General features: G+C 40.5%; 2 protein-coding genes across 3 annotated transcripts in view; both read right to left on the bottom strand.

Moving 5' to 3' along the window:
- kiaa1549lb (KIAA1549-like b) overlaps positions 1-6,140 on the bottom strand; it is a 63,439-nt gene extending 57,299 nt beyond the window's left edge. The window contains exon 1 of one of the 2 annotated variants that reach the window (XM_069173642.1): positions 5,507-6,140. In XM_069173642.1, coding sequence (XP_069029743.1) covers positions 5,507-5,726 — 220 coding nt within the window. In that variant the 5' untranslated portion in view covers positions 5,727-6,140. The remainder of the gene's footprint in view (positions 1-5,506) is intronic. The other variant, XM_069173643.1, reaches the window with a different exon arrangement.
- A 1,619-nt stretch (positions 6,141-7,759) lies between these two features.
- Positions 7,760-13,676, bottom strand: part of hipk3b (homeodomain interacting protein kinase 3b) — a 43,180-nt gene continuing 37,263 nt past the window's right edge. The window contains exon 16 of the mRNA XM_069173361.1: positions 7,760-12,660. Coding sequence (XP_069029462.1) covers positions 12,190-12,660 — 471 coding nt within the window. The 3' untranslated portion in view covers positions 7,760-12,189. The remainder of the gene's footprint in view (positions 12,661-13,676) is intronic.

Below are 13,676 nucleotides of genomic sequence, written 5' to 3'. Positions count from 1 at the left end.
TGTGCAGATCAGTGTGGTGTATTACATAGCGTGTCCCAATAAATCAGGCAGTCCTTTCTCAAGCAGCAGCAGAGCCAAGCCTTCATCTGCCATGAGCTTCCACCAAACAGCCAAAACACAGACAGACACAGGAGGGAGAAACAAAAGAACGCAGAGGCACAAAGGAACACAGAGATACTGGAAGAAAACATACACACACTCACAATATTCCCTGATTGCACTGAACTATACGTGGGATAATGCGAGGCAGATGGTCCACAATACTAATTAGAAGCCTGTTTGCCTTTTCCTATCATTACATTAACGTGTTGTAGAAGTGCAGCCTGCTTTGTTTACAGCAGTGAAGGAGAAAAAGACTGCAGACCTTTTGACTTTCAAGATTTGACCGAGACAGACTCAAAGAGCCCCGAAGGTAAATTACAGCAGGAATAGAAAACGATGAACGTTCTTTTACGCTCACAATAATTGTTAGGACTAATTTATTCTTAATTACTTGATAATAGTCTCTCAGCCCTTTTAACATTTTCATTTCTTGCACTTGAACAGTTTCTTGCGTAATGTTGAACAGAAGTCGCACCGTCTCCCTGTCAAAACACGTGCACGACAAGGCAAAGAAAACAGATGGAGAACTCTGTGTGATATAAACAATGTTTGTTTCTGGGTTTTTTTAAGAAATTATTCCTGGTTTTGTAAAATTGACTTTTCAGTTTGATATCTGTTCACCAAGACAAATGTTTGCATCACAACTGAATGCAAATCAAATGTAAGACACACAGCTGAAGCTCCACCGGAGGAGAAACCATCTATCTTAACTACACACACACACACACACACACACACACAGAGAGAGAGAGAGAGAGAGAGAGAGAGAGAGAGAGAGAGAGAGAGAGAAAGGACATGCATCTCAAGCCTTCCTGACACGCTTACTCACAACATAATTAACTGTTGTATGGTGAATCACCGCATTGAGGTGAAACCAGGGAAATAAACAGGGAAATCATGTCTTCTATGTGCTTCTGAAAACCTCACACAGGCAGCTCACCAGACCACAGGTGAGTCATGTTGTGTGGTTGTTGTTGTTTTTTTGTTTTTTTAAAGAAAACAGTTCTTGAGAGTTATTTTAACATTAAACATCTTGACAGCTCTGAAAAGGCTAATCTAGACGGGGGGGGGGGGGGGGGGAAGAAAACCGCAAAAACAAAACAAGAAAAGTGCACAGGTAGAAATATTAAAAAACACAGGCAGTGTCACAAGATATTTGATGCACATTGACTGTCATTTAGGGGTAAAAACCCAGAATGCATTGCAAATAGGAAATGGCTTTCAGTCTCGCTCTCGTGTCTTCTTTCAATGAATTCCTAAGCAGAAAGTGATGACTGGCAAGAGCTCAGGGATAGCATCTCATTCAGAGAGGTCTATGAGGTTAACCCCTGTCAAAACCAAGCTGTCAGCACTCATAAGCAACGCTCGGCTTGTGGTTGTAGGAGAGTAAACAGAGCTGACGTCAGAGGAGGTCATTTGATTGTGAAAGGACCCAAAAAAAAAAAAAAAAAAAAAAAAAAGCCTTCGGTAAGCCCGCTCTTCTGTGTGTCCTCGAGCTGCTGCTGAGCATAATTTCAGCAGCTGTTAATAAGAAAGCAATAAACCCAACAAGAGATTCAGCAAGTTAATTAAAGATCAATCTCGCTGCATGAAAAAGCTTCATCTTTGCTGGGGAAATTACTCAGGGTACTCCTGCATAGTTCTCTACTCTCACTGATGAGAGGTCTCAGGGGGAAAAAAAAGTCATTGTTGGGCATAACTTTGCATTGCCATAGAAACCACATGTTGTACTGATTCCACACATTAAGAAAGTAAGGAAGCCGTAAGTCCGGATATTAAAGACTCACAGCAACTGAGGATGTTTTTCTTTCAGTAAATCTGAGACAATCGCTTGTGCACGCAAACACTGCAGATAACCAGACAGATCATGGATTTTTGTTTTAAGAAACATGCAACAGCAAACATTGATTTTTCTATATGGTTAAAAAAAAAAAATGAACTCGTCACTGCCATCCAATGGACAACCTATGTAACGACGATGCTGTCTCTAAACCTGACATACCCAAGAAGCAACCAACGGTGACATCACTCATTGGTTTGTGAACTGGCGTTCAGAAGCCTCGAGTTCGGATTTTGGCCGTCACCACAAGTGATCATATTTGGACGAGCTCAGCAAAGAAGAGTTCAATTAATCTGACTTGATCTGAGGGAACTACGCCTTACCCACCTACAGCAAAATCCACTGGCCTGTCACTCAAACAGAAATGCCTCCAAACATATTGCTTTTTGAAGCCTAATATCAAATCAACGATGGATTTATTTTCAGATGGGCCACCAGAAAACTAAAAGGAAGAAGTGACTTTAAGCGAGCGACACCACACTGACTTAAGGGGGGAAAAAAAGGTATTGACCTGGTATTTCCTGAGAGAAGTTGAATGGTAGTCTATGGACCCAAGGGTCCAACCCTTGCGGCCCTCTGTGTTATTGCACTTCATAGCACTTATGTATTGGCCTCATTTTTCAGACCTGGAAGCTACGTCCCCTTTTATTTACAGTCAATGGACAAACTACAGACCAGAGTTTGTCATTTCTTGTTACTCATCAGCCAATATACAGAAAGTATTTACGCTATTTTTTTTTTTTTTCACAGTTGGTGTTGTAGATTTCATTTTAAATTGATAAAGTTGCCATTTTTGACCATCTCTCAATAACGCTTTATGACAAAGTGAAAGCATGTTGACAGACATTTTGTATATTTAGCCAATTAAAAGTCAAAAGCTAAAATCTGTCATTCATATAAGTATTCAGACCCTTAATTCAGGACATTGTAGAAGCCCTTTTGGCAGCAGTTGCAGCTTTGAGGTTAAGCCTCTGCAGGCTTCGCACACCTGGATTTGGACAGTTTATCCCATTCCTCCTGGCAGATCCTCTCAAGCTTTGTGTCCGTAAACTGCCATCTTCAGGTTTCTCCACAGATATTCTAGGACTAGAAGAGAAGGGGTCTAAATATTTTCTGAATTTACCATACTATATGCAACAATAGTGATTTATCTGTTACAAGCTGACACTGGCCAATATTTTGGATGAGCTCCAGCATTAGTTCAACCAATGTGCAGAAGCAGCACCGTGAAAATCAATGCCTGCCTGTAATTTAATGGTATATTTATGAGGATACATGAGGAAGAGAGTAAACTTTCCAATGAAGAAGTTTCATATATTATGATGAAAATATTACATAATTTTGCTACTGCTGTAAATGGCAATGAACAAGTCAAATTTCCTCCACCATGAAAGGGACAGATTCAGTTTGATTCACCTGTCAGCCTGCAGTCCAACATGATAGACATCAACTAAACAGACATTTTCCCTTCCCAAAGGAAATATGAGACCAGAGATTACACTGGCTATGAACGCTGAATCAGTGGCTGACCGACACTAAATGGATGTAACTGAAAAAGGAAAATCTGAATTTTGTAATCAGCTTATGCACCAATACCTATGCAGCATATTTGAATCTGTACATCTCTAGTTCACTGAAGGATGCATCCCATTAAAGATCCATGAGGAACCATGGAAGGAATAATCCAAAGCTTAGACAATTATGTTGAAATGGAAGAGGATTACATTGGTAGGACGATATAAAGGCATTCGTAAAGAGCAGCGTTTTTAGTTTGTGTTTTAATGATCCTGGGGCTGCTGAGGATGCTAATTTTGTATTTGCACTGCCCTGTGAATAAACTCAGGAAAAAAATGTTGATCGGTTTTGGTTCTCTGAAGGTTTTGTTTAGGTGAATTTTGTGGAAAACATATGTCAGCTGTAGACAGAGACATTATAGGACATTTCTGTTATGTAAATTTAGTCTTTTGAGTTGTTCTCTTGGAATTTGTGGAATTACGATGCTACGATATGATGTAATGCCTGCCTCATTCATGAATCAAATAAACTCTATGTACTGTACATCCTCTTTTGTTTTGAATGACAAATTTATCATGAAATCCTTGTGACTGAAGGAAAACTTGGCATTATGTTTTGCGAAGATCTTTCAGTAGCATAGCAAAAAGATAGCAGACATGATTGTAAACACAATCAACCAGTGCAAAAGAGAAACAGAGTCCCACATTCATTCTCAGTGAGGCCATTCTTACGTATATCTATACATAAAAGACGACAGTCCAAGTGCAGAGTTTCTCATTTTTAATAGCTAAATAGGACTCGTATGCTTGTGTCACCAAGTATGTAATGTATAGCTCAGGTGCTGCTGCTGCTGCGCTCATGTGTTTAAGAATGGATGTGCTGACTGTGAGAAGGAGGTGGGGGAGGGAGGGAGGGAGAGAGGGGGGGAGGGAGGAGGAGGAGGAGGAGACTCTGCTACTGTAGCAGTGCATCAGCAGAGGTGAGACTACAGCCACTACATCACAGTTTGCAGAGTGGAGAGGGGTGATGGAGCCACAGTTAGCTTAACAACTGTTTTGTTCTGTTTTCACACAGAGAGTTTCAAAACCATCTGCACTGAAGTGGTGTAAATAATCAAGTGAGGAAGAAGACGGATAATGCAGCCAAATCAGTGCACACGCGGGGACTAAGGGCAGCTAAGTCGGGGATGAAGGGCAGCTAAGTCGGCCAACCTTGCCAGAGACAAACAGACCTACAGTGGGCTACAGTATGTGTGTCATTAGTGCTGACCCAGATGCTCTGAAACACTGACTGTCCTGCACTGCATTCCCAGAATATCTTCCTGCACCTCATTACAGACAATAATAATGTCACAGCAACGCAAACCAAATGAAAGGCCAACAGAAGAACAAAGGGGAAGTGAAGTTGCACTGGGAGACAAGGCTGAGGTTAAGATGGCTCGTGCTGAGTCCAGCTGCTGAGGAGAAGCAGAGTCTCTGTGGTTGTGCAGTGCAGTCTGATCAGAGAGACAAAGGGGTTTGACTGGCTTCAGGCTCAGGTGGAAAGATTAGTATGTGAGCGGGTTGCATCACATGAGAGCGAAAGCCTGAGCAGTGCAGAAACAGCATCTCTCAAATACCATGTCATGTCAGTGCAGTCAGTGAGAGACTTCAACCTGAGTGATAGCCTTGAGACATACTCCCAATATCAATGCAATAACAGCACGTCACAGCACATGAAAAGAGCTTTTAAGCGCCTGCATCACGTAGGTGAAGGATAGAAGTTTTTCCTTGCTAAAAAAAAAAATGATTTAGTAAGCTATTCAACCGACCACAGCTCCGTGCACACAGCCTGTGAATCATGCACCCAGCGGCGGATTACAAAACGCTGTGTGTAAAACAAAAGATCCATTTTTCCACCCAGTGTGCCCGTATTCCTCCACAGTGGATGTCACACGCAGTACACCGTCTAGATGTGAAAGAGGTTAATGCAAAAAAAAAAAAAACAAAAAAAAAAACAGCATGTGTCTCAGGGTTGCTGTTGGACCCGCTACCTCGGCGGTGTGCTTACCCTCTGCGGCCAAAGCGCACCGGACAAGAAGCGAAAGCACCGTCACAGACAGCAGACAGTTTGCAAGCATCCCCGCTGCTCCGGCTCGCAACCCGGTCCTCAAACACCTCCCATCTCCTCTGGAATCCGTCCTCGGAGGCGAGCACCCACCGGGGTCCGCTCCGCCGGCTCCCACCACTTTGGGGTGACCTGTCCGCACACTCCTCAGACCGGGAGCCATATCCAGTGGATAAGTTGCTGAAGTTTCGCTCGTAAATAATACATTGGATTAATCCTCGTGTGAGAACGGGAAACACGGCTGTCCCGCGGTCTCGTCGTGTGGCCAGGGCTGGATGGGGGGAAGCGGCGTTGAAGGGAAATTGAGAAATGCGCCCTACCGCTCCGCTGCGCTCGGTCCACCCATCATCACCGTCTGGCGCAGGGCGGCGCGCACACTTTGCCAAAGGTTTGACATTTAGCTCTATTGGCGGTAAACAGCCTCGTTCAGACCCGCTCCAGACGGTTGGCAGAAATCTACGTATGCTCGTGTGACGTTAGGTCACAGATTTAAAGATACTGCTGCTGCTAGTGGGTGGATCATTTGAAGTCTGACACCCTCCTGGTCAAACTGAGCAAATTAGCCTCTGTGTTAATTGTCGGGAGAAAGTCAAAGCTGAAGCTGTCTGCAGGACGACCTCTGCTGGGTGGATGGAAGATCACACAGAGCTACACGTGAAGCAGGACAAAATGTTGATACTGGCCTTGTGCACTCACATTTTGGATTATATTCCAAAGATCATGCGATAGTACAGTGCTAACAGGTGTACTGTCTCTTCTCAGGGCTACAGTAATTATAATAATAAGTAATTGTGCAGATTCAACCGTGATTGTTTTACCTTTTCTCCTCCACTAGATGTCAGCCCAGACCCAGAAAAGACTCCAGAGTTCAAAGACTGCAGATGAAAGGAATTGGGGCACCCAGTTTTGTCATGTTCAGGACCTAATGTTAACAATATTTTTTACTATAAAGCATCTCAATTAAAAAACAACATTGCGTTTAGGTAAGCTACAGAATGTATTGGCCTGCATTATTTAAAAAACTATCATTACTTTAGCGATAATAATGTTGTGTATTTACTGCTATTTTATTGCTTTTCTATTATTCTATTATTATCTTATTGCTTCTGTATGCTGCTGTAGCGAAAACATTTCCCCTCGGGGATTAATAAAGTAACTACCTACCTACCTATTTCACATGAAACGTGCTCACCAATATTAGTCATGAAAGAAAACACTCCATTTAGTGGCTGCTCTGGAGCTTTCGATCATGCCACATGATCCTCTTTGCGGTCTGTGCAGTTTTCATGGAACTGCAGATGTTAAAATGTTCCTTTTTCTTGTCCATAATACTCCTGTTAGGAGAGGAAATCCAGCGGATTAATTGACCAACGGAAAATGTATCTTTCATATATTGACAATTGGTGAATCCTTTTCATATTTCATCAAGCTAAAATTCCAAACAATCTGATTCCTGCTTCTCCAATGTGGAAATTTGCCTCTTTTTTTTCTCTCTCTGCAAGTGATACATTTTGGACCTCGACAAGGAATTTGAGGGTGCCAACTTGTAAACTCTTCACAATTTTCTGCCATTATAGACATTAAATAATTCACTGATAACCCCAAAAATTTAAGAAATTAATACCGTGTCCTGTCGTGGCAATATTTCACTGGGCAACATTTTTTTTTTTTGTCACACAAACTTAAATAGGTAAACATTTATAGTAGCCTACTTTTTTTTAATATGTGGAATTCAAAGTTTTGTGGTAGGCATAGTTTTTATGCGACAGTGTAAATTAAAAATTTTTGTTTAAACATTTTCCTGTGGATCAATTTTGTATCTACTGTATCTATTAATAAATAAGACTTTGATTACATTCACAATATAATTAGCCTGGGGAACATCCCTATTTAGTGTCCATCAGTGGTCTGCCAACAAAGAGGGACTCCACTTTCCTTGACACCTGCATGTCCATGAGAGATACAGGAACAAAAGGACTACGGGTGATGAGAAATTCGGAAAATATACTTGGATTCAGCGTGTAGAAATACATAGGAAACATGTAATTATTTGCATGGGACCAAATCTTTGTTAACCCAGTGCCATTAGATTGATTTGTTGTCCATTTATCGCCCATGCCACGGAAGAAGAAGCAAGAAAAAGAAAATGCACCTTTGTGAATGTGAATGATGGAAAAAAAAAAAAACCAGACCAAGTCAGAAAGAATTGCATCAATAGATTTTTTTTTTAATTCAAAGTGAATCTTAACAATAATACACCATAAAGTCTTATTTTGACACTCACCAAAAGAGTCACCTGGAAAACCCGCTTAATGTGACAAAGTAGAGAAGGCTTGGTCACACCTAAATCACTGAGAACTAGAGAGGAAACACTATCGCAAACTGTAAAGAGACATCACATCCATAGAGTTAGTTTTCCCAGTCCTCATACTGTAAATATTGCACAGTGCAATTGCTACATGGCAAACTAGTGTAGCACAAAATTAAAAAAAGCAAATGAAACAAAAACGAAAAAAACAAAGCCACAAAAATTCTACAGGTATTAAAACAGTAACAGTTCAGATTTCATAATCAATTCTAATTGATGAGCAATCTAAAAAGATGATTCCATAACTTGCAGTGTGAATTAACTCTGAAATTGATAGACGACCAGAAAACAGAAAATAAGCGTTTGAGTAAATCAAACTTCATGAAATCAAACCAAATAGTTACACAGTAGCACATTCAGACTAATACAGACCCTGAATTAAGATCTCTAAAGGATAATACCGCAGCAGAGGATTTGTTTTCTCATATCAAAGTCGTAACTTTAATTGTAGCAATTTTACAAATGACTGGTTTTATCTGTTAAATGTTACATGAATCCTCAGAAAAATTATAAGTTATCCATAAACCAATGAGTGGAAAATCAAAAAACTATTTTAAGATTTCTCTCCTCTTGCATCCATTCTGTTCCTAAACAAGTATGGGAGAGTTTTTGCAGGCGCATTGCTGGTGAATACCTTTGAAAGAACCAAAACACACATTACATTTCACATGCTTATTATTGGGGGAACTATTTCAAGCACTAATCTGCCAAGTTCATGCCTTGTCGTCATAAGCTTTCTTTCCCAAAGTGATATTTGTGTATGATCAGTAAAGCATACAGGTAAGAAAAAAGAAAAAAAAAAGAAAGAAAAAGCAATTAAAAACATATAACCATATCAGTGTCAGTGTTTAAATGTGGAGTATTGCACTCGTGACTGACAAGAGAAACGACAATAATCTCCTCGACAGAGCAGTTTCCATCCAGAACACAGAATAAACATCCAGACAGACTATTCCTGGATATAAAGCATGGCTCCTCTGATTTTAAAAAGGCCGGTGTTGTCAACTGTGCTCTGGTTACTCCCACTCAACCTCAACTTGCATGATAGAAAAGCTGCTCAGAGCAGACAGCTTCTAGGCAGACAACGTGAAGCAACTTAGGTGTACATGCAAGGTAATGTAAAGCATGGAGATCATCTAAGAACACTTGGTGGTGCAATGACCGCACAATGTAAAGTATTGCATCTGCTGTTCAGCCAGAGTGACTATTCAAAAGATCGAAGAGTGTCATGTCATTCAAAGTGTGTGCGTGCGTACGTGTTCTGTTGGTGTGTTGTCACAGGGAGGCTTTGGTGGCGGTGATCAGAGGAGTCAAATTCCCTGGAATGAAGTCCTATTTTGTGTTCTGCTTTGTTTATTCCTGGTCGAGTGGCCGTTGAAAGACTGTCTACTCCACATGGTAACTGACTTGTCACTGGATTCTATGCCTTCCTCTTCAATTAAGTGGTGAGGAATCACCATACACGAATTCCCACTTTCTGAATCTCAAGGCACATACACAGTGCTGCTCACACTGTCTCAATTTCAATAAAGGACACATAACAATGGCCACTGTTTTGCACTGACAGAACATCATGTTGATATGAGACACTCATAAAGGGGAGAGCGATCTGAACACAAGGCAGTTTAGAATATCAAAGTGTGAAACGGATATTCTAGCCAGATATAACATTGAACAGATGAAAAGATTGCAATAAATACTCTTTCAAATCAATTTAACAGTAAAATTAATCGCAAAACATTATTTTAGAACAGAAATATTGGGCTTAATTCATTCTGTACAGTCAAATCACCCAAACCTTGACAAGCCTCACTACCTGTACGAGTGCTTAGTGGCAAGTGTGTCTGTGTGTGACTGGTGGAAACATTACAGAAGCCTTCCTTTGGACAAAATTCAGCTTTTTTTTTTTTTTTTCCTTTCTGGCATCTCACAGTGCTCCTGTAACTCACTAAAGAGTCCTGGTAGTATACCGTACACATACAATGAAAAAGTTAAATCAGTCCTGCAAGCTACAGCTTTAGATGTGTACAAAACGTCAATATGAAAACATACAAAAATTAAGTTACATCGATACATCATTTATATGCAGTGACGAGCCCGAAAGGTTAATAAGGATAAAATACTGATGCAAAAACACGCACCCCGAGAAACAACAAATGCAACTAATGTTCATCATCAGCAATACAGTAGTTACAATGACACTCCAAATATGAACGCAAAACACAAAAATCAAAACCACTTCTATTTCAGATAATTAGGGACCTATACAAAAATAGCAACGCTAGGTTTAAACTCAGAGAGAAATCACCTAATTTCACAGCTATTGAAGTGGCAATCATCATATAGCAGCTTATCTATGATACATTCAAGAAAGAAATGATACGACTTATTAATTGCCCAATAAGCTAGACAAAACCTCGGCTGTTTTTTCTTTTTTTTCTCTTTTTTCTTTTTTTTTTAATACGAATTTTTTTGTTTGTTTTAATTTAACCCCATTCTACAACTACAGTATAACTGAGGTCTATGCGAACAGAATAGCTACCTTGCTCAAGAAATGGATTACAGTCTTTGGTGCTGCACAAGCAACTTCATTTGAAAATAAAAGACAAAAAAAAATTACACACATAACTAGTTAAATGAACAGAAAAAATGCACACACAGCATATCTACATATATATAGACTGGTGCTACCATCATATATATGTATATATCCTCCCTGACGGAATGTATAAAATAAGCAGTTGACACCGATAAGCCTTATGCCTTTAACAAATGGTATAATGTAAAGGGAAAAGTTAACTTTGTCACATGCATAAATGAGAGAATTGCACACAATTAACTCACACCTTATCAAGCATCTGTACTAAATAGACTAGCTCTATAATATATGTCCATATATGTGTGTATATCAAATACTGCATGGTTTGCTCAGGCTTAGAAGATTCCATACCATGAATTAATTTGCATTTTTTCCTTACCTAGTCAAAGCCATGCCCACCACACTTCTAAACATCTAAAAAAACAAAAAACAAAGTGAAAACACTCAAAATGAAAATACGAAGACATAAAAAGGAAAATAATCAACAACTATTTAGATTGTATTGCAGTTTCAAACAGTACAAATACTGTTAGTAGTAAGAGTTTCACTAAATAGAAAGTGATTATCAAATATTAAGCAATACTCAGTACTTGCACTTTGTACACTAGTTCATTCGGGATCCGGAGAATGAGAAAAGAAAAATTAATGAAACAGCAAGCATTCGCAACAGCAAAGCATGCTGTTCTTCTTTAGAGAACAGAAAGGTAACTCACTACACACTGAAATATACACCGACTCCAAAAAAAAAAAAGAAGCACCGCTATCCGCGATACATCACATCCATGCAGGCTATGCATGGACATATACACATGTGCATATATATATACTCACACATAGGATGCATCGACTGATTGGAATTTCAAGTGCTGCAGTCCAGTACATTAATATTCATGTATATAGTCATATATAAGTAGTAACATTAACAACCTCAAATATGTAAGGCACTATGGCTGGGGACAGTTATACAATGCAGCGAGTCTTGTGACACAAACAATAAGAGCAACGTCTATGCATCTTTCCGTTTACATTTTTGCTCATGCAAGACCACATGCAGCGTGAGGAACAACCCTATTTAAAATCGGTTAATTGACTTGACATTGCTAACACCAAAAGACACCGAAAAGGTACAAATACTTCAAACGCAGTACAACGTACACTGTGGACAACATGTGCATCTGTCAATCTAGAGCTAGAGACTGGGATGGCTTTACAAATATGGATGTGTCTTGCACATGTAAGAAGGCAATATAGAAAAATAGCTGGGATCAGGGGTGCAAAGTCTAACTATTCAACAACACCCCAATTATTTACCTGTCTTGAGGAGTATTCGTAGAAGATCCAATGCAAAGATATATCAAATGTGCAAAACACATTAAGTGTGAGTTATACTACTCATTCATTCTTTCATTCAATCATTCACACATTATTTCCTTCTTAATTTTTGCCAAATCATCTCCACCATTGGAACTTTTTTTTTTATATTTTTAAAGCTTGAAGTTCAATTACATCCAAGTCTACAGGATTCAAAAAATAGCTTGCTCTCTCTGTGGTTGTGCCATGATTTTCGGAAATGAAAACCATGTTGTTTGTGGTTTAAGATAGATTTCGCCCTGCTCCCTTAGCCCTCAGGTGGTGTGAAGGGTACCTGAGCAGCCATGCTCAGATGTATGGGTACTGGTTTATTTTGGTAGGGCTGAGGGGGAAACTGCCGTAGGCGGGCGAGGCAATGTAGGAGTGCGGGGGAAAGAGGGGTTTGAACTGGCCCTGCGGGTGCAAGGTGGGGGAGGGCAGCAGCCGTGGGTTGATGCCCACTGCGACTTGATGCACGATGCCTGCTGGGTGGGAGATGCTGTAGGTGGGCTGCAGGACGGGGCGGGAGGCCCCAGGGGAGGCCAGGAGGTGGGCCACAGGTGCAGCAGTGACCAGAGGACCAGACGGGGGGTAAGACAGTAAGGTGGGCTGGGAGTGCGGGTGGCCCCCAAGGTGGGGGTGGGGGCCCGTAGTGTGGTTTGGGCTGCTGTGGGAGAGAGTGAATGTGTGGCCGTGCATGGTGGGCGGGATATAGGCCTGTGGTCTCCGGTGGGCAAAGTTGCCGTTCCATTCCTGATGGCAGGAGCTGAAATGTTGCACCTGAAGGAAAGAAGAATCCGAAATCTGACTCCTCAGATTCACAGTTTGATCAACAGTCAAGTCTTTATGAGCCACTAGATGCTGCTGTTTCCACGTTTCTGCATGGCAGCGACATATCTCTAATGAGTCATTCACGCTGTCATCATCTGCTTGTGCATCACTACAATGGTCTATTCTACACTTACTTACTGGCAAGACAGTAAATAAGCCGTATTACAGAAAAACGCCTTCGACTGTAATCACAGCAGGAAATTTACATCCACTAACTGCGAGTAATTTGGAGAGCAGCTGTTGAAGCTGTTAGCTATTATTTTCCATCTTTACAGTATGAGTGCTCAAGGCTGCTGATCTGACGCGAAAAGGAAATTTCTACTATTCAAATGTTCTGCTGCTGTCCGATAGGATTCGCCAACTTCTTTGCTGATTTATATTCAAAATAAGGAATAAATGTAGACAATGTTATAAAATAGGACGTCCCACAAGCAAACACAAGCAATTGTTTTAAATATGCGTTCTTAAAACCAGTATTAACGTCTGCCTGGAACTAAACCCAGGTCTTGTGTTAATGAGAGTGCTTTAATACTTGTGTTTGATCATCTTGTGAAAATATAATAAATTCAGCTTTCTCAAGATCATGAGTTTGTTATGTCTAAATCATGAGAGTAGTGTTCTCAGTGAATCCTCATTACTTCTCTTGAAAACAGAAATTGTCTCGGGCCACACAAATGATTCCACTGTAAATTCTGCTTGAAAATAAACGCTGTGACAAAACATTATGGGCCTGATTTACTAAAGTTCTGCATGTGTAAAATCACGTGCAAACTCCACACCGCCCGCAAAAAAAAAAAATATCCAAGCAGATTTACCAACGACGTGCAGCGAGGATTGCGTCTTTCAAATGTGCGATTTAACACGCGGTGTCCATTTTGCGTGTTTGCCTGCATGCGTATGTAATATTGTCCGTTTCTGCTTGAAGATGCAAAAATCTGGGAGGGAACACGCAAATAGAACAATTT

The sequence above is a fragment of the Embiotoca jacksoni genome, unplaced genomic scaffold (genome assembly GCF_022577435.1).
Source record: "Embiotoca jacksoni isolate LCO1_2020_lvr unplaced genomic scaffold, fEmbJac1.0.p SCAF_6, whole genome shotgun sequence".
NCBI lineage: Eukaryota > Metazoa > Chordata > Actinopteri > Embiotocidae > Embiotoca > Embiotoca jacksoni.
This window is presented reverse-complemented; position numbering and strand designations above follow the sequence as displayed.